At 44.1% G+C, this 26,315-nt stretch overlaps 1 protein-coding gene across 1 annotated transcript in view; it reads left to right on the top strand.

The window, feature by feature from the left end:
• Window positions 1–26,315, top strand: part of LOC146180860 (ubiquitin carboxyl-terminal hydrolase 24-like) — a 205,407-nt gene that overhangs the window by 126,498 nt on the left and 52,594 nt on the right. The window contains exons 40-45 of the mRNA XM_084576188.1: window positions 1,134–1,330; window positions 3,470–3,609; window positions 6,150–6,300; window positions 19,922–20,183; window positions 23,160–23,263; window positions 24,779–24,889. Coding sequence (XP_084432314.1) covers window positions 1,134–1,330; window positions 3,470–3,609; window positions 6,150–6,300; window positions 19,922–20,183; window positions 23,160–23,263; window positions 24,779–24,889 — 965 coding nt within the window. The remainder of the gene's footprint in view (window positions 1–1,133; window positions 1,331–3,469; window positions 3,610–6,149; window positions 6,301–19,921; window positions 20,184–23,159; window positions 23,264–24,778; window positions 24,890–26,315) is intronic.

Genomic DNA, 26,315 nt, shown 5'->3' with positions numbered 1-26,315 from the left:
TGAAGTGGTCATAACGACATATCTTTCATAAGTTCTGAAAAAAAAAAAAAAGAACGAAATTTGTATTGAATAATTTGAAATTCTATGTATTGTGAAGGTGCTCGGACTATATCAGTTGTTGATGATGGCATAGCTCTGAGCATGTCGCCCGGTAACTAAATCACTGCTTACGCGTTAATGTTGGTTTATGAACACTAAAAAATGCCTTCTATCTTCATCTAGTTATTCCTTTATGGGATAATTATTTATTTTCTGTATCACATTTTATCTAAGCCTATTTCAATGTCATTTTCACATGGTAGTACCGCATTTGCACGAATGCAGCACAGCAGCTGATATAATGAGAGTTTTATTCCCTGTGAAAACCGAAGTTGTGTTACGTAATCTCGGTGCCAGTTAAGAGGCAATAGTTAAGAAAAGTGTTGTAAAATCGAGTGCAGCAGGGCCGCCCAAGCAGCGATTTGCATTTCCCAGTGTTGTGAACATTCGTCCTTTTCTTCCCTTCTCTGCACCTCACTGCATTCTTCGTCTCTCAACTTTCTCAACGCCCACGCCATCTGCTTTCTGTGTTCATATCCGTTTACTAGCAGATATTTTATTTTTATTTTTTTGTGCCACACCGCGTGCGTACGTGGCCTTACGATTTCAAGGCATTCACCAAGTTGACTTTTCTACGCAACTCAAGAGCTTGGTGGCTCACTGTTTTTTTATTTTAATATGTTCTCACTATATTGGGACTGCAGCTTCACTTTGCTATATCCAAGTTTAATATGGCGGGGTTCTATTATATCAGGTATTCATATTGGATTATGAGAATAAGAATTGTATTGGGCGCGTATTAGCAGGTACAGTACATAGACATCTGTATAGAAGTGAGGGTCCCAAACTCAAACGGCTGTCACGGGATCCTCGATTGAGTGGCAAATGCTTCACTGCTTGCTATAAGGAACAATAAAAGATTCATGCAAACCTAACCTTAAAATGGCAAAGCATCAGCTGTAAAATCCCAGAGCGAAAGAAAGATTAAGCAGTCGTTAAAGTTGATAGAGAGCACATTTGAGATTGTTCAGTGAGCTTGTAGGCAGCTGGCAAAGAGGAAGGAAAAACCTTTTGGTGTCTCCACTTATGTGCAGTTCCCATGGTCCCTAGACATGTCGCCATACACCCTGCATGGGGTCATGGAGCAGGAGAACCGCTCGGCGGGCAACGGTGACCCACTGGACGAAGTCTTCCGGCGACCCCCACCAGCGCTCTACGAGCTCACTGGGGTGGTGGTGCACAACGGGCAAGCCAGTGCAGGCCACTACTACTCGTACATTCGGGAGAGGAGGTGTGCCCCTTTTTTCTCTTTTTCAGTTCCTGCTTGCCCACAAGGGGGTTTGTTGATTTGCTCTCACGTTGGCACCAGGTGTCTCCAATCCATATGATCCCAGACAGGATGAGTGGGTCAAAGAAATCGCATGCTAGTTGGCATCAAGGAGGAGAAGTGGGCATGAGCATGTGCAGGGCGTCTAATGCAAAGGGAAGATAACTGATTATCTGCTAGGGCAGAAGTTCTCAAAAACTTGCAGTGCTTTTTGGAGTTCCGTGAATGCCTAAATGCATTCCTTCCTCAGAACTCGCCTTTTCTATATGCGCTTTATTTGTGCGTGACTAAAGGACTAAAAATATCCCGAGCCACTTTACTATATCGCATTCGTACAAGCTCCACTCGTATGTACTCTGTGTGAATGTACAAGACAGGCCTGGCAACGTCTCGGCTCTGTTCCACATGTGCTGTGTGCAGGGGTATAGAACATTACATTATGTGCTGTTCAGAGTACAGTGCGGAGAGGGGTGTGTGTGTTGTTTGCTTCCCTCAGCAAAACAGGAGCGTTCACTTCAGGGCATTGATTATCGTTGCGGAAAGCAGTCTTGTAGAAAGGAGGTCTCACGCTTTCGTTTCGTTTTCCTACGGGACTCAGATCTGTACTCTAGATGGTGACTATTATGTGCAATTGTGTGTATGTGTCTGACTTCTAGACACTAATTAATATTTAACATTTTACTGTCTGCGGGAAATGGGATAGTTTTTGGGTGGTGTTAATAATATTTCTTTTTCTTTAACTAAACTTACTTGGTACAGGAGGGTCTAGTATCAAATTGTAGAGGAGGAATTCCTCTTCACAGTGGTATTAGTGGCAATCAACATCTTTATTGAGAAAGTGATGAAAAAAAAACTGCAGTCGAACCTTGATGTAACGAACCTCAATGTAACGAAATTCGTTGAAAACCATGTACTTTTTTTCGCGATTTAATGAAGTAATTTTATACCGTAAATTTTATACCGCACTCTCGAAGTCCTCACGCATCGCATGCATGTAACAGTAATCACCTTGACAACCAGATGAAAACTAAAACTTCAGCCCTGACACACTGCATTTTACATCTGCCCTTTTACGTGCCAGTTTTGCCGGCAGTCTCGAATTTGCGAGCAAAACAAAATTTTTCATGTGCATACAGAACTCGCGGTGCTGAAGTTTTAGGATGCGTCATGCCATGGCGTAACTGGCCAGTCAAAATGAAAAATCGCTAACCGGAAATACTGTATTTACTCGCGTTATGAACCTACTTTTTTGCAAGAACAATCCACGGGAGTTTGAGGACAGGGTGCAATACAGGGGAAAAGTTGAAATTCTTTTTTTTTTTTTTTTTTTTTTTTTTTTTTACGAGTCATCCATCCCAGCCATCAATCACCAACGGAAGCGTGCGGTCAGCAGCAGCATGTGGTAGCAGACAGCATCCACACCCCATTCCTGCGTGATAAAGCAGATAAGCAAATGTACTGAATGCCAAGCTTGCACAACGGGACAAGCCGAGCAGGCTACCGCAGGCACTCCTCTCAAGGCCTCTGACACGCTGCCAAGTTTGCACCCCCCCATCTCCCTTACCCATCACTAAAGCTAACACCAAGAGACGCATCATGCTGTTCTCTCTGCGTGGCATCTTGGCGTGTGCTGTCAAGTAATACACTGGACAGCGGCAAGGATTTCAAGCTTCACAGACGTGAAGCCTGAAATCCTCTAACCAAATGTGTAGGCCTCATAGGGGGAACGAGCCACTACAAAGGACATAGGAGAGGCTTCCCTCTTTTTGACACTTGGGAACTGCGCAGCACGTATGTCACACCAATGTTGTAGTCCACTGAGCCAAGTTCAAGACGCAGCCCAACTAGTAAATGTCTTTGCTGAACTTCCCTCGCTCACATTACTCGAAGATAAAAACATTCTTTTGCTATTCTCACGTTGCACTTAGTATTACATCTGGGTCTTCGGGATCTGCATTATACGTTTGTTTTTGCTTGAGGGAAGTAGCTTGAGCAGTTCACAACAGGGAGTGGCTTTTGATTGGTGTATGATCTCCCTGCTTTATTATTTCTTAATGGTTGTAAATGTGACTTCACGTGTTGCTATTGCACGGTGCTTTCCAGAAATGACCCGAGGTACGTTGCCCACAAGGGCATCTGGTACAAGTTCAACGACACGACCGTTGAACAGTTTGATCTCAACGACTTAACACTGGAGACCGAATGCTTTGGCGGCACCTACAAGGCCAAGGTTTCTGACTCGGGTAAGCACTCCCGTCTTTACCTGACAAATTGTGCATCATGCTGAATGTGGTCAAGTGAAAAATTACAGGATTGCTCATAGCTTTGTTTAAGAGCTTAATGGCGAAACCCTTTCCTTCTTCTCTTCTGTCTTCCTCTATCTTGGAGTTTGTGTACTCGTTATAATTTCATTGCTTTCTTTTCTTTGGCTTCATCATCAGAACCTATTAGACATCCTTACCTAGGAAGTTATGTTTACGGCAGAACTTATTGCGATGTTTCGCTAATACACATTTCGTAGAATGTCGCAAAATCTCGTGGGCACATCTCATAGACATGAGATATTCACCATGAGCCTAGAAGGGCTTTTGCCTTAAAATTCTTTTATCAATATCATCAACCTGTTTTTTGAAGATATGAAGAAGCACTTTGCATAGCATAGTCAGATAAAAATGTTGATATGCTTTTTAGAAATGACAATTGATATTTATCTTGGCTATAGGGCTGTGCGAATATTGAAATTGTTAATACTAATGCGTGGAAAAAAATGCCTTCAGATATTGAATATCTATAATCAGTGAAAGAAAAAAAAAGGGAAAATTAAGAAAGATGCAGTGATCGCTGGGGAATGGAACTGAACACAGAAAAAATGGTAGTTATGTGTTACTAGGAAAAAATCCAGTCAGTGCTTTCACTTGATAACAGCCTGATTTCAGCAGTTGGTAAGTTTTAATACCTTGGCGTTACGTCAGTTAAGCTCACGTGGTCTGAACATATATTCGACGTTTGTGCAGCTGCCCTTATAGTGCACCAATTAGTACCAAGTACCATTCACTACCAATCGTATGACTCATGCATAAGGTTGAAACTAGAATATATACCCATTATGAGAAATTGTGTTCTGCTGCTTGAAAGAGTTCAGAGAAAAGCAGTTAGATTTATTTTTGTAAAATATTAGCACACTTCCCCTGCCAACTTAATAAAGCACAATAACATACCCAAGTTAGAAGCCCAGAGGAAAGTTAGTTGTGTTATGTTTCCTTTCTGGTAAGATTAAATTAACCAGTCCACAATCTGTTTAACAACAGAGTACAAGGGAAAAGCGGCACAATTACAAATATTCTTTATCCCTATTTTCTTGCATTATAATACCTTTATGTATATAACTTTTTTTCCCTCACACAGTGACAGAATGCAATTCTTTGTCAAGTAACATATTTAAAAGCGGCAATTTTGTGAAAGAGCTATAGTCGCACACTTTGCACGCCTAGTGTATTCTGTTTTGTTGCAAAGTGATTTAATTTGTGATGCAATTTCACATTCCTATCATACTGAAGATGTGTTGCTGATGTGTTGCTACCATTAATTGCCCATAATTTTGATTACAATATTCTTCTGTGATGTGTGTTGTTTCCCATGCGTGTCTATTTTTTGTATGATGACATTGCATACCGCTCCAGCTTTGGCCAGAATATTGGCCTGGTGTATAGCGAAATAATTTTATACTAAATAAATAAAAATCCACGGCAGTTTTACTGTACTGCACGCTTCGCTGCAATGCTTCACTGTGTGGGATTGTGCAGTGAAGCATCTTTAAAATGCGGCAGGTCTTTTCGTGAGCAGGGACCTTCCTTTCTGACAAGAGAGCCATCCCAGGGGTATGCGTAAAGCGAAACACTTGACGGAACCAGGGGAGGAAAGATTGTTTCGTTCTCACTTCAGTGTCATCTTTAATGCAGACAACTGTCATGCAGGTGTTCGTCGGATTAAATTATTGTGATGTAAATGGATTTTCAGCAGCTTTTTCAGGCCTATTCAATAATTTGAGATTTTGGTTTATTTGGACATTCTTTTCTGGTTCCTCGAAGGCCAAATTACCTCAGAGTTTACTGTATTCAGCAGCAGTATGACAGCTTCAGAGATGTCCTTCATGTACAAAAATAGGTATATGAAATTCTGTGGAATGATGGAATTTTTGGTATGGTATACATTTCTGTGCAACTCTAGATTAATTTTATTTGCAAATACTATATATGAATTCTTAAACAAGTCTAACAATATCCGAGAGCACTTGTTTCACATATTCATTTTCGATTCGTATCTGAAAATTTCATTATTTGCTCACCCATACAATAAACAAGTTTCACTCTTAGACAGGTGACTGTGCAGAGTTTCTCTTGCCGTTGCAAACTTCTTATCACCGTATTGTTTCTTTGTTTTTGATCTTTATTGCATGATTGTGAAGGAGTACTATAATGCACCCTTGATTAAAGGGTAATTGTCGAAAAGATGATTTGTTTTCATTTTCAATAAGTGCACTGAAGATGTAAACAGCAGAAAGGACAATAGAAGCACTGGCACTTTGTTATGTATCTTAGTCGTGTGTGTTGTTGTATAGCAGCGTATTGAGTGCTAGTCTTATTGCTTTCCTTTTCTTTTGTACACATAAAAAAAAGGAAGAAAAAGAAAACGCAATAGTGGCAGATTGAATGGGCACTCGACTTGTCAGTGCACAGCATTACTTACCCTGTTTTCCTTCTTCCTTTGTGGTTGTCACCACCAGCGTCGTGTTACCCTGAGACACGGCAGCGTCATTGGAATGCCTACCTTCTCTTCTACGAGAAGCAGGAGGACTCGCGGACGCCCCGAACACCGCACAAGACGCCCGGCCGTTTCTCATTTCGTAGAGAGCCCAAGGACACGACTCCTGTCAAGTGAGTGGATTACTATTGTTCTGCGTTATGTGCTTTCTCCCATGTATTCTCGGCCCTACTGTGGGCACCACAGCAGTATAGATATGTTGGCTAATCAGTTCCAAGTATCATTTCCAGCCGTTCTATGTGCCTGAGACTTGATTTTACACTATGGATGAGAAATGCAGTGTTTCCTGTTCACTGGAATTTTCTAAAGGGGCCAGTGACAAAATTTTGGGACTCTATTTTTTTTTCTCACATCAGTGAAAAGCAGTTTTGTTAAAAATGCTGTAGGAGAGTTTTAGAGAATTATTTTATGATGCTCCTATCTCGGTGCTGGAAACCATTACCATTGAGCACAGCAGCAAAGACAGACAAAGGTGCAAAGTAGTTGTTCCACTCATCTAACAGTAATTAGACAGCTCTGGTATAACTAGGCTAAGTACTTTCCGGTGTTTATTTTTGGAAAATTTAGTGAATGTTTTTCGACGTGACAACATTAGAGAAACTCTTTGTACATTTCCCCTTCCGGATAAATCTCTCACTACCACGCAAATACGCATTCTTCGACGCATACACCTAAATACACACCTTACTCGCATCAGACATTCTCCCACATGCCCAAATTGTCCTGAATCCTATGCTAACTTAGAATGCTGCATGTTTTCCTGCCCTGTTGCAATTTAGCCACGTTAGTTTCCACACTGTTCTCCCTCAATGTTGCGGGCTTGGTCAGCCTCTGTCCAACTGAAAGACCAGTTAGCCTTGGTGGCCCTGGCTCAGGACATTCTCGACACTTAATACTGCACTTCATTAAAGGTTTTTTCCTCCTCCTCTTCAGTGAAAAACATTCTTAAAGCACACAAGATTATTGAAGCTTAAAGTGACAAAAAGGCAAACAGGCAAGTTATACCTGTGTCACACGGGCACTGTAAAGGCATTTGAACAAAAAGACACCTTCCCAAAACGAGTTTAATCCGCAGACATATGACACTGTTCAGTCGCCTTTCAACAAGCGGTCTTTTCCGTAAGTGGAGATCGCCAATCTCTTTTGCGGCTTAAAAAAAGCAGCCTCCAGCCCAGTGGACACCAGTGATTACCTTTAAATAAATAAAGGAAGCAAAAGTGAATTTTCGTGTCACATTTATACATTATAAAGAGGAGTTTTACGCTTCGCAGAAGGTTAACTAGGCACAATAATGTAGTTTTTCTGTAGCAGTCTCGTAACCAGTTGGAAGATATCACGTGGTGATGCTAACCACCAATGCTTATGCGCGCCATCTTCTTTAATTTAGTGTTTGTGAACATACTGTGGTTAAATTTACTATAAACAGCGTGTAATAACACACATATTTGATTGATATGTTTCGATACGTTGGTTTATTCTGAGTGGTTTTGTTTCAAGAGCTAGAGCCATGCTTTCGATAGCGTCCTCGACAGGAAATGCTAAAAAAAGATCTCCAGTGCCGTCTGTCTGCTATGCAACTCCTTTTGAATAAAAGTCTTTCAACTCGCTAAAAGGCCGCCTAAGTGAAAGACTTTTTGCTTGCTCGTGTGACACTGGTATTAATCTGCTAAGTAAAGAGGAATGCTGCCAGTTGAATTCAAGATGGCTCCCAGCAGACGCTAGGCAGATAGTGGATAGAGACTGGCCTTGGTCGCCATGATGTGTGGCCCCACACCACACAAATCTTCCTTCAAATTTTCTGCTGAATGGAGCAAGGTTGCCCCCTTTACCTCGTGGTAAAACAATGAACAATCCACTCCCCATGGAACATGGACAAATGCTGGTCACCAACTACTGCTACCATGAAGAATGTTGAAGGTTTAGCTGGCAACGAGTTGCTTTGGTTGGAAAACAATCCTTGAGGAAAAGCCGATTACATATTTCCTGCAAATGGTCCATTGCTACACCGACTGAGATGCTAGAGGGTGTGTTTCAGCGACTGACGTGCCATAGCCTAGAGCCCTGCCCCTCCTCCCCACTTGCATTGGACTACTTTTTTTAATGCTTTCTGACCCATTTCTGTACTCTGAAGGTAAGGAAATGACAAGCTTTTCGTCAAGAATTGGTCCTACGCTAACATGAACACACAAATACAGTCTAACCTCGCTATAACGAACACGGACATAGCAAATTATCGGGTAAAACGAACTAAAATAAAAGTTTGGTTGGTCTATGGCTTATTTCTATGGGAGTTCTTTCCGTATAATAACAAAATTTGACGCTAGATCGGTTATAACGAAGCAATTTTTTTGCATTAAAACTGCAAAAAATTCGTAAAGGGGCCGAAGAAAACATCATGAAACGCAGTTTTTAATTTGAATCACCGGCTGCAGAAGTGTGTTTAAATCGTCAGCGCGTTCACGTGCCACATCATTTGGCGGTGGCAACAAAAACTACCGTCGATGGCTTATGGCCTCTGAGATCACACCTCCGTGCGCACTGATCTTGGAGGTCATGAGTGGCCATGTGTGCTTAAATCGCCTGCGCATGTTCGCGTGCGGCGTCATCTAGCAGCGGCAACGAAAACTAGCACTAACGGCACATGACCTCCGAGATCACACCTTTATGCGCGGTGATCTTGGAGGTCATGAACGGCCATGGCTGGACGAGCATCACACACCTCCGCATGCGGTGATCTCGGAGGTCATAAATGGCCATGACCGGGCTCGAGCATCGCTGCCGCCGCTGCTAGAGTCCGGCCGTGCAACAGCTGACAGGCATGCGACTGGCGTGTCATCACCATTGCCTCGTCATGGCGTGAGTCCCTGCCGTGCCTCTACAACTGCCGTCGACCCGCGCGTGCGCGCCACGCTCACCGAGTCTGTTGGCTCCATTGCGCAAATTGTACGCAGAAGCAACATCCCTTCATAGTATTCATTGTTGCTTTCCAACACGGAATAAAAAACGAAATTTCATTCTTATACCAAGCTTTTAATTAAAAAATTGTGTGTTTTCGCACCTTTGTGTTGTCCATATTTTTTGTAACGAATATCGGATATAACAAACAAATTTTCATGCCCTCTACTACTTCGTTATAACGAGGTTCTAATCAGCGTTTTTCGGTTTTAACTTATTCTGTAAATTTTTCACTTCGAATGTTTATCGGTGTTTTTCGGTTAAAGTCGGAAAGTACACAGCCTAGGTGTAGCATAGAATTAATTTGAGTTTTCACACCCAAAGCTGTTGCGGCGCAGTGCTGTACGTTTTGTCTCCATAGAAGCATAATCGCTGTAGGCGATCCCGTTCGCTCCAACCTTTTCCATGGCCGTGTTGAGTTCTTCAGAGTCCTCCATAGATGCATCCTCTATGGTTTCAGACTCTGCTACGCAGTCTGCTTCGCTGAAACACTTTGCAAAACAGTTTGTAACCGTTGTGGCAGCGACAGCGATCCATGCTGCAGCCAAATAGAGCATGGCATGGAACGAGGCAGGCGCTAATTCACTGTAGTTCACGTTGCGGCGTGGAAGGGTTGGCACGGCGCCAGGTGGGCAATCGAGCTGCTAAATGTGTGCTTCTTTGCGTCTTCCAAGGCGCGCGGACAGCAGGACAAGAGACTCGAAATGATTCATGAACAAAGCCGCGACACGATGTGATGATACGGACCAAGACAAAGTCAGCCACACTAGCACCAACCACACAAAGAAATAAGGATGGGTAAAGAAAAAAAAAGCACCACCCCTGATGCTGATGACGGCACAGCCTGCTCGAGCGCCCTCTACCTAATGCAGTGGTGCTAGACATGCCAGGCCAAGCCAGTCCAAGTCAAGCTGCCTTAAAAGTAAACATGGCCGGCGTGAGTTGCCATGATCACGACATATCATTCGGGAACGTGCCCAAGTTACGACATAGCAGCGGGGTTTCGAATGCATGGAACCCTATGGTAGCCATGCCGGGACTCGCTGACAACAACGTAGCAGGTGGGAAAACGCAGCACCCAGGAATGCAACAGCGGGGTTCTACTGTAAAGGGATAGTGAGGAAGCGGTAGAGAAAATTAGACGTGAGAGATAGGAAGAAAGGACAGGGTAAGTAAAATTAAAAAAGAAATATATATACACTATGGCACAATATACAGTAGTTTACTTGAGGCCCTTCTGCAAATGTTTTAGGTAACGGAGCACTCGGCACATAGGGCGGGCCTCCGCAATAGCTCCAAGTTCTATAGGCACAAAGGTCCAAGTACAGAGGTACGATCTGCGCGCGTGCTGTATCCATATCACTGTTTATGATGCACGCACGCTACACACTACAAAAGTGTGTTTAAAAAATGCAAGCACAGTTTTATTTTCTGTTGCGTTGTTAAAAGAAGAGGGTTAGCAGCATTTAAAATTTCCACTTTACACATCCACTGCAGCGAGTAGGGTGCTGCGGTTATTTTGGAATTCGCGGGTGCCAGACCGGCGATTGTTTTGGCTCGCTCCGCACTGCTGGCGCCAGTGCAACTCCCCAACTGTCTAGCAACTAAGAACATTGGCAGCAGCTGAAGCTTGACAATCGCCGTGGGCAGCACTTCCAGTAGTGCATACAGTGACGGCAGTCTTTTTGAGTGAACAAAGCCAATCAGTGATTGGATGAACTACAGGACACCCCCAGCCCTGAACTTTGAAACCCTGCCAAAATTCTGCTATCTTGAAAGCTGTCGCCATCTTTCTCGGTCGGTGCATCCTCTATGGGTGCATAGTCGGGCGATGGTGATACAGCCATGGGACAGGCATCGATTCCAGTGATGATATGCTCAAATCCTAACCGCACAGATTTAGATACGCCAGTCTGATCTCGACACTTATGCCATTTTCACGTCATCCTCTTCATAGTAATTTATTTTTTATCAAAAATTCCAACAAATTATTGCGGTAAACATTATCCGGGCAGCCAAAAAAGTATCCCTGTATCCAATATTCTGGTGATAATCGATCATTATATGTGGTTTATTTTTACAAAGGGATAATGGGAAAACTGATAAATTCCAAGAATTGGATTGTTAAGCAATATATAGTTATATCTGGTATTGTTATAAGTGGACGACACTGTACTTTATCTCACAACTTTCTTGCAGCACTGTGGAAGCTAGGAGTCTAGTTCAGCCAATCAGGAGGGAAGTACGGAAAGGCAGGGAGGTTCACTAAGTGGTGCCTAGTAGTTTACTGTACACAAGGGGAAAGGAACAAAGGGAGAGAAAGGAAAGAAAGAGTGGCAATGAAATTAGATTTTCTCGTGTCTTTAGACCACTGTGATAAGAGGACAGAGGGCGCACGCTTAAAGTTTATACAGTTGAACCTCTATGTAACGAACCTCCCTGTAGTGAATTGCTCGATATTATAAAGTTTTCAATTCCCCAACACCGCCCCATTGAAGTATATATGCATTTTAAAACAATGTAACGAACATATTGTGGTGGTTGACTTTGATATAACGAGCTCACAGCACAGGCTATATCGTAATTAGTGCTGTATTACTGAAAATTGGGTAGAATGCCTCAAGTGTCATGACGATAAAACATGAACTGACATGAGAATGTCTATTATAGCAACAAACGACTGCAGTTGATACAACGCGCCATGTTTCGATGCTCATCTGAGTGGAAAAAAGCATCACTCTCGCTGTTTTCGCTTCTAGAACAAAGGAAAAAAGACATGGATCAGCCAGTGAGCGTCTATCGCTGCCGTGCAGTTGCTCGCTCTAGCTCCCTTGCATCATTAGTGGGAACGAACGTCGTTAGTGGGAACAGCATTGAGCACTGGCAACGCAAGGCAAAGGGTCGGTTTCCTCGGGCACGGTGGAAAAACATTTCTGACAGAAAATGGCTAGTCCCCCCTGTCCCCTTGTGGCTTGCAGGACTATGTGGTAGGGGTGTGGGGCTGTTTCAGACTCTGTTCGGGAAGTCTTGTGTCCTAGCTTCCTCTTCCGCCGGTTGGATAGTTGGGAGCTGGAGCTCAGGGTCCGTGCTACGCAGCAAGATGTCCCAGTTTTCTCTACTGTTTTGTGCGCTCTCCCAGGGGGAGTGCGGACATTCTCAAATTATGTGGTCCCTCTCTCATTACAGTGCTTGCATTTATCATCCCCGACCTCAGGGAACATGTGGTTCGCCATAACTGGGTGCGGGCACATGTAGGTTTTCATTTGTTTCCACCCGATTGCCTGTCTGTTATCTAGTTTTGTATCTGGGGTGGGGGGAAGGGGGGGGCAGCCTGCATAGCAGGCACCCTCCGTTCCCTTGATCATTGAAGTACCCCCTAGTGGCTCAGTAATGAAGATCTCGAGCCAACTCATGGGCTGCTTTGTTCCTGGCAAGGGCTGTGTGCGCCGGTGTCCAAATTATCTGATTTTTTTTGTTCAACTTTCTCTGGCTTAGCATTTTGGCTGCAGCGGGAGAGATTTTCTCCTTGCTAAAATTTTGTATGGCAGTTTTGCTGTCGTTTGTTACTAATTTTGCTCCTGTTCCTATGCAAGCCAACGCTGTCGCAGCTTTTTCGACAGCTTCTATGCTCCGCTTGCTTATGGTGGCGGCCATCATGGTGTTTGCTTGGCTGTTGACGACCGCTGCTACCGTGGTGCTGCCGCCACCTCCAGCCACATCCACATAGGCTGCCTCACCTCCCGACATTTTTCAGTTTTCATTTGTAGAGCCTCGGCTCTGGTCTTTGTTATGCTCCGGATGCATGTTTTTGGCAGGTGATGGGCGAGCAGGAACATGCGCGAGGACACAGGTGCCTCCTCACTCGGCAGCAGTGTGAACGCGCGTGCTCTCCCCCAAATTGACTCCTCCTTTATCTCGTTTTCCTCGCTCCTGCGAAGACGCATTGTGTGAGACGCGGCAGGGATGGCGGTTGCTGCCACAGTCACGCCGCACCCTCAGCATGATTGTGAAACATTTCACTGCTTCTGTAGCTTCGAATAATTCTGATTCACTGTATCTACTTTCAAGGGGGTCTCTCATACAACCATTTCTTAATCTGTTTTCGTTATATGCATTGTCCTTTTGAGCTGTCATGCGAGAACTGCATATAACAAAAACCTACACTGAACGAAAAATAGTGGACGTTATACGATTTCGTTATAGCCAGGTTTAACTGTAGGTTTAACTCAACCCCCACTTCATTTGGACAAAAGGTTGCAAAATGTTTGCATCATGTTCACCTCCTGGTTTGCCCTCTGGCTCGTTGTTGTCATGTTTGCCCGCAGTTTCTCTCTGGCTCCTGAATGATATTCGCCCCATGTTTTTCTCACGAACGAAGCTACTGGAATTTAATGAGAGCTTCTGCAAGCAAAGAGCACATCTCTGGTTGCCTGTTGTCCATTCTGCTGATGCAATTCAGAGGGCTTTCCCCGTACACCATAGAATTAGTGGCATATCCAGCTAGCACTTGAAGCAGCCTTGAGTAGTGGGCACTTTGGATAGCAGCTCTGGCAGTGTTTCTCATTTTTTGAGCTCGCAGAATTATAGTAGTGGGCACCGCTATGCTGCTAAACGTGAAAGTAAACGTTTGCTATTCTTTGACCTTTATTGAACCCATTTTGATATTAGCAATGCTGAAAGGGCTTAAGCAGGCTGATTATCTGCTGCACATATTGATAGCCCGTGCTGAGCTTTACTTATGAGCTTAAGCCATTTTTGTCGTTTTTGTTCTTGTTTCAGCACTCGTGGTACATATTGATAACACTAATTCTCTTTATTCTTGTACTAATCTATAGGGATCGGACAGCTGAACCTCCGGTCTCCGATCCTCAAGAGAGCAGAAAGTTGGGCTAGTTGTGTGAATATGTCCAGTGAAACGAAGTCTGGCCAAGCAAGGCTGGCGAAACGTGGTGCGTTGTTGGCTGCACTGGCAGCTACGCAAACTCGTCGGGGGCTTTTAAGTCGATTCATTTCTACGGGTTTCCACACAAGCATGAGTGGCGGGTGACCTAAGCATGGTTCTTTGAAAGACAGAGGCACGAATCTACATATTTGATTACTGTGTGGTCATGGAAAGTGCCGAATTTTTAAAATCCTGCTTGCTACCAGATGCTTTGTGCCTTCCGTTTCCCAGGAGTGACGGCACGAGAGTCTCGGAGTCGAAGCCGCACTCCTTCATCTGTATTTAAGGACATAGTTTTCAGCGCAAAGACACGTGGCCAAAGGAAAGAAGAAGAGGGAAGACTATAGGGACGAGCACAGCACTGTGTTCATCCCTATAGTTTTCTCTCTTCTTCTTTCCTTTGGCCGCGTGCCTTTGCGCTGAAAACTATGTCCTTAAATCTAGAATACCAACCAGCCCAACCACTAACTCTACTAAAGTACCCTTCATCTGTAGTCACTTTGTTGACAATTGGAAATCGAAGGAACCCAACAGCGTAAGTTACAACGCTACCTTTTTCCCGCCTGTGTACAAGAAAACCCCAGCACGAAAAAAGAAAAGGCAGCTCCACCATCGTCATTCGGGCTGCGTTACGATCTTCAGTGATGGGCTGAGACAATGTTTGTGCAGCTACTTTCGCTGACCTAGTATAATACTTTTTTTTTCTTAACAGAAAGAGCAGATAGGAGACATGAACAATTCTTATTACCATGATCTTGTCCTTTTTCCTCTCTCCATTTGTCAACCAATGAAAATGTGCTGAGAGCTCTGCGTCAATACTTTTACAATTTGTTAACTTTTGTTTGTGGCATGTCCATTTCGCCTAATAAAATCACTCATTTCACAGCTCAATCAATACCGCATCGTCACAAAATCTGCTATCGGCCTCATATAAAAGTCGAACAAGAAAAAAAAATATGATTTATTTTGTGGAAACGAGCATAAACGTAGTATTTTTTTGTTTTTTTAATTTCAAAGCCCGTGTAGCAAAGTTTTTTTTTTACGCATTCACGTTGCACCTTACACGGGTTTACGTATTTTCTCAGCAGCGCCCATTTCCTGGCCTGCCTGAATACATATGTTCCTCATTGGCGTTTTAGCGAACTTGAGATTTCCCGATTGTGGCATAGTAAGACAAGACTGTTTTACCTCTCTCAGAAATTGCTTCTATGGCCAATGTAAACAGATTTAGCAGCAGGCTGGCAAGCTGCAGTGACAAAGTTGTAAAAGGAATGGCTTTCAGTTATCCGGATTCCTTTACGTGCTACCTACATAGTCGAGTCCCCTCACACTCATCAGGTATCGAGGTCAGGTATCTGCCCCGCAAGTTCGTGGTACGCTGAGCAAGTAGAACACCTTAGCGAACGAGCCATCAGAGGGATTCATTTGACAATACTAGAACGCTCTTAGTTGTCGGTGGCTTATCTTACAACACATCACACTGTGTGTGTGTATTTTTTTTTTTTCGATTGTATTTAACAGTTTGACAGTATTGGACTATTGCCTTCAAATGTTCAAGGCAGCTGCATTCAATCGCATTGAACTTTCTGTGCTGAGAGAACGCCTAAATAAGCAAAAGCCAAATACTACAGATCTCTCTATCATAGCAGGCGTCCGAAAAAGTAGGGCCGCTGATAGCAGGAAGTTTAATTTTTTTCTTTTCACAACCTCCGCAGCATGTCGAGAGAAAGGTATTTATAGTATAATATTTTCTAAGTCAATTATATGTAGCAACTCCGACGTGTTCAACAAGAGCATTGTTGTATATGTAAAAATGATGCTGAGGTGGTATTACTCATTTGGCTTATATTATGATTAAATTTGATAGTCTCAAGGCCGTGTTCAGTGAGCTATTGTAGCGTAATTGTGCAGGAAGTCCTGGAAGTATATGTGTGTTTGCTTTTTCAACCATAAATAGGATCCTACTTTTGCCTTGGTTGTTTATTTTTCTCCTTTTACAGCTCTCGTTGCAAGGTTGAAACTGGAATGTAATTTGCTATTATTCAACTCTGAATCGTTTGAGCCTAGCTATTACCAAAAAAGACAGGTGCAGCATCTTATTCATTTTACATGAACGCTGACCATTACAACTACCACTGCTACGGCGCCACGGCTACACGGCTCGATGGTATTTGATCTTCAGGCAGGTTTCGACTAGACCATAATATAAGATGAACGTGCAGTGCAGGCGCAATTCCCGTCTTCGAAATCGCCTTAACAAGTGCCTAACGAAGGTGTTCCTAGCATATGGTGAAATCATGCGCGCGGCATTTTCGAGTACTTAACAGAAATACGTACCATGTGCCGGGCAGTTTAAAAAAACAAAACAGAAAAACATGCACACCCTGTTGAGGACAGCCCTTTCCTTTTTCAAGATCTCCCGGTCGAAAAATACTCCTTGCGATTACTCAAAGCTCTCAAAGCCACACCGTAAAATGACGGGTAGGGACATGCTCAAAAACGCCTCTCAGAATGGAAACGACTGCGCCGCTCAGCTGCCTCGGCACTCCGCCGTTGGCGGCGCTGTTCCGCCGAGGAAACGGTGGCGCCATACAACGGGCGCCCGGTCTCTATACGCGATGCGCAAAACGCCGACAACGCCGCCTGTCGCCAAAGCCGCAAAGCGTAGGCGGGCTCGGTCGGGCACTATTCACGTCAGCGTCTATGCGCGCGCGTCATGTTTTCGTCTTTGGGCACGGTTTAACAGATATAACGCCGCTGTCATCATTTAATAATGGCCGGGAAGAATTGCTGCGAAGTTGGTCTTTCGAACACTCATAAAATCTTGCCAGGAACACGTTTGTATAAGTTTCCAGTTATGCTTCACGAGAACGACGGCGGCCGTGAATCGCAGCTGTTCGACGCAGAAAGGAAGCAATCGCACCGAATTACATTTGTTCAGGTTAATGTCATTTTTTCGACACTGCTACACGACCAAAGCTAATGCCATTTCCTAAATATGGTAACTGCGATTGAAATGCTAATGTTGGGGCGCCTTCAATATGTTGCGAAGATGACTGCGCTGTAAACGAAGGCAGCCTTTAAATTGACATTCTTGTCTTGCATCCCTTGTAAACAACCTGTTGATTAGGACTATCAGTTACAAAGTTAGCGCCAGTGTCGGGGCGTTTGTTTACGAAAGGACACGGAAGGTGCGTACGTCTGCGCTTGACTGCGAAGAACGTATGTGTTTCAACAACATAAACTTTGCGCACTAAAGCAAGTGTCAAGAGCAACACGTAAAATAGACAGTATCTGGTGTACTGTCCGACGGCACTTTTATAGAAACTTCGAGTATCGCCCTACGGTGCAGCCCCGTTGACTCCTGTACGTTTTCGCTAGATCGTTCGCTCGGAGTATTAAAACCCGTCGAAAAATGTCCTCATCAAGAGAGCATACGGCAAATTCATAATGCTTACCACATCAGATACCGCGAGCTTACCGTAACGACGCTGCCCGCGAAAGCGGCCGACGACGGCGCTCTGGCCGTATGATAGGCCCTAGTCGTCGCTATGCCTAAACGCCTAAACGGTTTCGCATCAAAGCCGTAGCTGGAAGCGCTTTGGAAATAGTAAATTTCATATTCATAAAACTGCCTTATAGTATCAGTTCCATTGTCTCACAAGTTGTCTTACAGTAAAACGAAGGCATAACTTCGGCGACGCCTTAGCAGCCGAGCTAGAGAACAAAATCGGATGAGCTTCGTCACACCAGCGGCAGCTGCTAATGTGAGCAGAAATTTGTTTGTATTGCGTTTATTACTTGTTCCAAAAATCTCGTTACATAACAGCGATCCTCAGTAAAAAAATAAATTTTTAGATTCCTTCGTCACATTAAGCGCGTATTATTAAAGATCAACAGACATGCTTTTCTGAAGATGGCGAAAGAAATCCGCCGTGCCGGCGGCTCGGCGCCGACGGACCGCGGCAGACGAAGCGACCTGTTCCGCCCACGCTGAGTGCGTTGGCTACGGGTTGGCTGGCAGCGATGGGTGCCAGTTTTTTTTTTTTTTTTTTCTTTTTTTTTTTTTTTTTTTACGATGCTATTTGGCATTTTTCACATAGATGACTGGGTGCAAAATTATAGGAGCACAGTATAGTATTTAATGCAGGTGGCACTTTTGTAGTTTATTTTGGGTGCATCTTCTCACCAACTCTCCGCTGTCGAGATAACATTTCCTCGTTGATCGCATTTGGTAGAGATACCTCAAACTCATTCGATACCTAGTTTCGTTTTCATCGAATGTCATTATATTTTCTCGTGTATATAGCAGCAAACAAATATCATTTTGAACGAATGTCATTCGATGGAAATGGCATTACATTTGCCGTGTGGCGGGGCTGAGTGATAACTATATGTTTTCAGTGTTTTTCGCTTGTCATTGCACCTTCGGTGAACACTTTTTGTTTAAGCTTGGTTGCCTCCGCTAGCGGGGAAGAAACAATACGCATTAGATTTGTGAAACGATTAGTCAGACGATCTTTAGCGTGCATTGACATCGCAGAGCACACTGGCATTTAGCGTTTCGCCTCCACCTAAACGCGAAGGGGGGGGGGGGGGGGGCGGTCGACTTCAGTCCCGATAACTCGATCCTCCTCAGTAGCCTGAGCCATTGAGCAGACATTTGCAAATATGCGTTTTCAAATTTGCCATGCAATTACTTTGAAGACCAGAGCCAGTGTTTCTGTTGTCTGGCAAGATTACGAAAACATAACATATCGCTGCACTTGCTGTTCAGACTAGGGCTCTAGAGATGGTTATAAAGCGCGCTGTAGTTCTGCAGTTTGGCGCGATGTTGATACAAATGAAATGAAGATTATAAAACAATATTAACATACGATATAAAATTTAAATCTAATAGGCTCTTGGCTAACGTGTGATGCAGCTTTTCAGATATCGCCTCTGCTGATATCTCACTCCTCCATGAAATTATCTACCCCCTCTGCCTTTTTGACGACGCAATACGTGACATCCATGCTGTACAGGCAGTGGTAAAGCGCAAGCATGAAAAATCTGAACTCTTGCTACAGGAGCCCAATATGCGCTATTTTTCTGATGCTCACAATGCTGGTTTGCAAGCTCGCTGGATTTTCCTCCGGTCGCACCGGTAAGGAAACCGCTCGCAGTTTCGATGACGCTGCCTAGTTTACTGTAGCAATATATTGCATGTAAACGAAGCAAGCGTGTACCATTAAGCAAAGAAAGAACATTGGTTAATAGGTCAAGGAATGAACTAATTAGCGTGGCGTTGTAATGAAAGCGGGGCACTCAAAATGAACTCCACTTCGTACGCAACCTTGTTGATGCTCGTCTGCAGCAAAACACTTGATGCATATGGAGGCGATGTAGTCCCAGACGGCCGTGATAACCAACACATGTCCACTTTATACAGTACGATCCCCTTGCGCACACTGTCAATGCGGAAATGCCCGCGAGACGCGCAGAAACGGCAGATGGCACGCGCGCACCACGGCCGCGCTTGCCGCATGAGGCCCGCCTCGGGTTTTGACGGCCGCCGCTACGCGGCTTTCAGTGGCGCCCCTATAGGCGCTGCGCATGGCGTATAGGAGATATGCCGCTCAGCTCGGGCCATAGTCCTTGGTATAGTAGGTAATTTCCGTCTTGCAAAAGAATAACATTAGAAATAATAACAAAAGTAAGAAAAGACTAACAAAAGAGGAAAAAATGAAAAATAAACTCCCCACGCAAGTCATAATAATGATGGGATAGTCAACCTTGTGGCTAAATCTAAATGGCTGTTTCAAATGGTGCTGCACTTGATATATGTCGTACTGCAGGTCGTCGTCAGTGCGACGCACACCCAGTGCCTCAGCAGTGGCAGCGGCAGGTGCGAGCAGCAGTGCTCGTCAGCGCGGAGACAGCCTGAGTCAGCTGACGCGGCTGGTGGACCACGGGGAGCGCCAGGGCTGGTTCCCCTCGCGCATGCCAGCCCACATTGGGCGACAGGTGCGAGAGCAGAACCTGCTGTTCTCCCGAAACAAGGACGTCTACAACACACACTATTTCGACTTTGTTGCCTCCCTCACCTCTGTCAACCTGGTAGGTTTGTTTGTTTGTTTGATTTCCACTTATAAGTCCCTCCTCTTAGCTCAGGGAGCAAGGGACACTATTTGCATTGTATTTATGCTGTAAATAATGATATTGTTGATATTTTAATACTAGGGATGCCCGAATTCGAATATAATACAATTCGAATTCGAGTTTTGTGTCTACTAATACAATTATTGCCGATTTCATAGCTAATATTGTATATATAGGATGTATTATTTATGTACCCGATTTTTGCAGTGTTTCTTTTTTCCTGTATTTCTTTTTGCCCACTCCCCTCTGAAATGCCTGTCCGGCCCTGAGGGTAAAGACAAATAAATAAATAAATAATATTTACTGTTAAATTTGCTTTGTACCACACATTCACTTTAGAACCTCGTAAACTAAGCTAAGCCAAAGCCTAAGCCTAAACTAAACCTAAACTAAAAATTAAACGTTTCTAGTTTACCTAAACTGTCTTGCAAGTTAACTTGCTCTTTGCCCGTAAAAACAACTGCCAGCAGCACATGGCTAAAGCCTGCACGCGCAAATGTGCTGAAAGACAAAAAATAGCTGCCATGCAGTCACTACACTGTCACAGGTCGGAAGTGCAGCACCACGCGACACGTCATTATGTCCAGCCTTAGGCATGTAGTGTGAAGAGAGGATAACCGATGGTCACTAAAGGTAACAAACTGGGATTCCAAGGGAAGGAAAGCATAGCAGGGGGTGGCAGAAAGTCAGGTGGGCAGATAAGGGTAAGAAGTTTGCAGGGGTCAGGTGGATGCAGCTAGCACAGGACTGAGTTGTATAGTCCAGCTGATGATGACGATTGCTTGTGATCTGGTGAAACTGATACATGAGGCAGGTTATGTGTTGTTGTGAGTGCTCTCTTCTGGAAGGCATTTCACCACAGACACTTTTTGTCTTCGGGTATTACAAGGGTTCATGGGAGGGATGGTCCGGCTGCCGTTGCCGCCCGGAATACTGCTCTTTTGTCCGTTTCACAAGCCATGTTGGGCTTTGCCAATACCTTGCCTCACTTTATTCGGCCGCTGACGTTGCTCCTCCAGTAAGGAGGTATGTGGTCACCTAACAACTTAGTGATAGCATTCATTAAACTCTCTTTTTTGTGCGAGCAATAATTCAGGCTGGACATGAGACTTATTTTCATTGGTACCAGTTATTGTCCAACGAATTGTAAATAAGACAAGGTGTTGGTCTAAAGAGTAAAGTTTATTGCCATTACTGCTAAATAAAGACTGCTTTCTTCTGCAATGCCTATTGTAAAATAAATAAGTATTAGCAAGTGATGCTGATAATGAGAGAAAAAAATTTGTTAAATGTGTGCTAATATTGAAATTTTCAAATACGGATATGAAAAAAAAAATTGCCTTCGAATATTCTGTACTAGTCGAATGCTATTGAACGTCTGGTGAGTGAAAAAAATGGAAAATTAAGAAATAGCAAACAATGGTCATCTTGTTTATTTCAGAATCCACATAATGTTTGCAAATTGCATTGAATTAGAATTGCAGTGAAGTGTATACCCTTGTGAGAAATCCAGTATACATACTATACAGGGGTTTTATACCAGTTTTTTTGTACAGGAGACACCTGCATGAAACGGAGTGGGGCTGTCATATTGGTAATGAATACAGTAAACTCTACTTAATTCGTGCCTCTGCCTCGGTGGTACAGTGTTTGGTTAGGGCATTTGGCTGCTGTGTCCAAGGCTGCAGGATCAAATCCCAGCCACAGCGACCACTTTTCGATAGAGGCAAAAAGCAGAGTGTCCGTATGCTGTGCGATGTCAGTGCATGTTAAAGAACCCCCATGTGGTTAAAATGTCTGGAGCCCTCCACTGCGGTGTCTCTCATAGCCTCAGTCGTTTTGTATGTTAAACCCCATAAATCCTAAATCCAACCTTAATTTGGCCTTCAAGGGAGGGAAAAAAATGTCCAAATTAACCGAAAGCTCGAATGGGCCTGAAAAAAACTGCCATAAAATCTGTATCACAGTAATTTTACCTGATGAACATGTGCACGATGGTTGTCTGCATTTGAGATGAGACTCAAGTGATATTTTTTTTTGTTTTGTTTTTTGTTACATGCTTTGCTTTGCACGCACTGTCTGGGAGGACCTCTTCACAAAAGGGAAGGTCCCTCGCCCCTCGCCTTTTGAGGATGCTTCACTGCAAAGTTCACATGGCAAAATATTGTGGTGAAGCATGGATCATGGGGCAACTGTGGTCAATTCGAAAATTTTCGGTGTAGCTGAAGTTTCAAAGATTCGAAAAAGCTGAATATCAATTTTTCTGATATGAATGTGTATCGAATAACAAATATATTCAATTCGCATTCAATATTTCCAATATTGCATACCCTATTTTAGTGTAATGTGAGCTCTATACTCAAGGGTGCAGCTTCTGATTTCTCCTCTCTAGGTCCAAATGACCTTAACCTGATGGTGGTGCACATGGCATATAGATTTTTCTAGTAAATGGGAGTTTAATAACATGCACAGGGCATTATACTTTTGCTTAGGAATTTCCAGAGAGCCGCCCTGATGATTTCATCTGAACAATAAATAATTCTGTATACCAAAAATCGACTGTAATTTGAGAGAAATTGAAGGGACTGTTGTCCAGCGCTGCACTCGCCTAGTCTGCAATTGATGGTGGTGACAGAAGTGTGACGTAATTGACTAAATTTAACTTTGGGGCCATTAAATGTTTTCACAGTTCATTTGTTGTTTTTCGCTGTTACTTTACTTCTTAGCATTGCCCTTATTTGGGACCTGCAGTAGTCAAGCATAAGAGCAACAAGTAAAAACTAAGATGGCCTGTTCGCTAAAGGATGGCTTAGCTGGTGGTTGCTCAGATAAGCCATAGAGGCAGTGTATAGACATCACTTGAAATGGCATCAGTTTGTAAAGTGTCCTTATATCTAGTATTGCCAGTCACACACTTCGTTCACATGTTCCCAGGATCATATCCAGCACCCCGAGTATGATCAGCTGATGGTGCAGAGCCTGAACCTGGCAGTGAACTTCTTCCTCAATACCTACCTGAAGTACAAGAAGAAGGACAGGTACATACTTCCGTATGTTTTTGTGTCTTCCTGGAGGAAAAAAAAAAGAAGAAATGTAAGTTTGACTTGTGTTTAGTGCAGCTATGGGTATCAGCAGCAAGCTGTTACCAAAGCTGTGGCAGGTAATGCTTGTGGTTTATTGTTCCTGTCACTGGCAGCGCACAGTGGTGGTAAGTAAAGTGCCACACCAGTTAGGATTCTTCCCCTGCGGCACATCTAGGTCGCATAGAAAATGATACATCACAGTGAAAGTTGTTGCAGTTTCCACTACTTCCTTGGCTGTCAACATGAAGGCTGCATGGTGACTGCAAGGCTGCAGCCATTCACGGTGCTGCTTCCAGGGTTCCGTCGATGAGTGCAATGCCTGCGAACCCTTTGTGCTGTTGTGCCTTCTGTGCCACTGTTGGCATGCGTGAGATAAGAGCATTAGCATCACGTAAAAATAGGAGCCTCGGCAGAAATGCTTGCATCGACACTATCAGTCTGTGGTGTAGTGAAGCGAAGCCTTGAACCTGCCATTGTGAGTGTCCACTGCTTGGCATTCAAGGGTCCCATATATCTGCCTTAGGGCCAGCTGTGTGTAATGCACTAGAACTTCAGTGAGTTTAATCTAACGGGGTCGTGAAAAATTTCATATTGTGCAAAAATTCATATCGAAACGAACAAAAATCAGTATGCGGAAGTATTGGAAAGGCATTCAAGCAGATCTGCTTAAGGCCGTTCGGCTACAACATTGCATGTGCAGTCAACAGATGATAGCGACATTGGCAGTGTGAGGGCCTCGTGCCTTCGCGAATTTCTCACAATACATACAGCAAAGCAGAAGATCATCATGTCAGCGATGTACTGGAAATGCGCCACCGTAAACTGCTTCCTGTGCATACAGCTCCACTAGCGATCGTAGAGTCAGCTGTGCGGGCTGTGTGCACCTGCCATGTGCGTTGCCGCCAACTAATTGCGGTGCACAGCACACATGGCAATCATGACTTTGTCAATTTGCAGGAAGCGCTGCTGCTACAAACTTCTCACGGCGTGTAGAGCTCGACAAACGATCATGACGACGGTGGAGTGCGGTCCACGCTCCGTCGCTAACTGCTCACGGTCCATACAAAGCTGCTGGCGATCATAGAGTCAACAATGTGTGAGCGGCGTGTAGTGTCTAATGCTGCGACTATGGTTAGCACGTTCCCCAGCCAGGGAATTTTATAAATTAAGTATTATCTTGTATGAATTAGTATCATCTCATTTTGTTTGGACGCAACAAGTGTATTTGTATCATCAAGGTTCTACTGATGTGTCTGTTAGAAATGTTTAGGAAAAACTTGATATATTTGATATATAGCATCCGTGTATTATGTATCCAGGTTTGACTATGGAATTCTCTCTCTTATTTTCACTGCTGTCGGGGACATGTAAAGATAATTTATGGTTACGGTCATTTTCTATGCTTGCGTGGGCCTTTGCCAGAAGCTTTTCCTAAGCATGTGGTTCGTTTGGCTGATTTGCACTGTGCAGCTGTGTGATTACTGAGTGGGTCAAGTGCATCGAAACCATCATGTCACTGAGCGAGGATGCTGCTTCGTGGCTCCTGCGGTACATCGCCAGTGCTGGACCAAGTGTGGTCAAGTGAGTATGAGCCTTTTCTTTTTTTTTTACTTGTGCAGTGGCGGAGTTCTTTGCACACGCAGTCAGCTCAAAGACCCTCTTCGCTTCTACTAAGGTACCATGGTGTCATTTTTCTCTGGCTTACCCACTTCTCCGGGCAGCGGCATTGGAGGTTTTTTATAGTTACCAGCTCTGCTTGGCCACTCCTCCCAGAAGAGGCGGCGATACAGTTGATATGAACAATATTTGCTATTCTTTATTATTTTCTTTTATTGTTTTCCACTGATCAAATATTTGATTTTTGAAGACGTTTTTTTCTCCATATTAATTGTATGCTATTCAGATTCGAAAAGTTCAGTATTCGTACATGCCTACATTTTTTTTTCCCCCCCATGTGCGCCACGCGCTTTATCTCACGGCCTTAAGGTTGAGAGCATAGTACAGTGAAAGCTCTTAATTCGAACCTCGATAATTCGAATGTTCGGATAATTCGAACTAGACTACTTGGTCCGACCAAGCTCCATAGAGATATGTGTATAAAAAAGCCCATTAATTCGAACGCAAGTCAGTTCCGCTACGGATAATTCAAATTACGCGCCGTCGCGTATTAAAGAAGAAAATTAAAGAAACGCCTCCGCAATCAGAAGGCATAATTAGAGGCTGCGCACGTCCAAAATGGGGACAGATGATGGAACCAGGTAAAACCATAGAAGAGTTGGTAAAACTTAAATGGCGCCATGGCCGTTGGAGGGAGGGGAAGACCGTCACGGCAAGGTCAGTGCATGGCCGCAACGGTAGCTGCCAGCTCTCTCTTCTGCGCAACCTCCATAGCTCGCAACTAAATACTCGTTAATTCCAACCCTTTTAACTTGGAAATAGGGATAAGTACTGTCGGCACGGTCCCAGCCAACGCCCATGAAAGGCTATGATCTCGGACGGGCACTATGGGTTAAACTTTTTTGTTTTTTTTGCGATAGCCATTCATTTTTCCATTCATCAGTTGTCAACGGAAGCACGCGAGTCAGCCGCGATCATGATGGCGGCTTTTAGCGCCGTTTGCTTCAAAAGCCGCTTGCTGCTATGCGCGTTCCGATGACTGGAGTGGCAGTAGACAGCACCCACCCCATTCGCTCATAGCACGATAAAGCAAAGCAAACGTACTGAAAAGGAGGCTTGCAAGACCGGGCAAGCGCTGGCACTTTGCCAAGTTTGCTTCCACCCCCCCCTCCCCCCTGCTGGAGCTAAAGTCAAAAGATAAACACGCCGTTATCGCTGCACAGCATCTTGGCACACTGCCAAGAAATGTATTGTAGACTGTGACGGCACAGCACGAAACGGAGGCTAACGACAGACTTTCCTTCTTTTTTTTTTTTCAGATTCGTAGGCACGAATCGGGGCTGGGTGGGTTCATTATGCGAGTGAGTTCATTGCACGACTAAATACAGTA

The sequence above is a fragment of the Amblyomma maculatum genome, chromosome 8 (assembly GCF_055883805.1).
Source record: "Amblyomma maculatum isolate TAMU_Amacu chromosome 8, ASM5588380v1, whole genome shotgun sequence".
NCBI lineage: Eukaryota > Metazoa > Arthropoda > Arachnida > Ixodida > Ixodidae > Amblyomma > Amblyomma maculatum.
The sequence above is the reverse complement of the archived record's forward strand: the minus strand, read 5'-3'. Positions and strand labels throughout refer to the sequence as shown.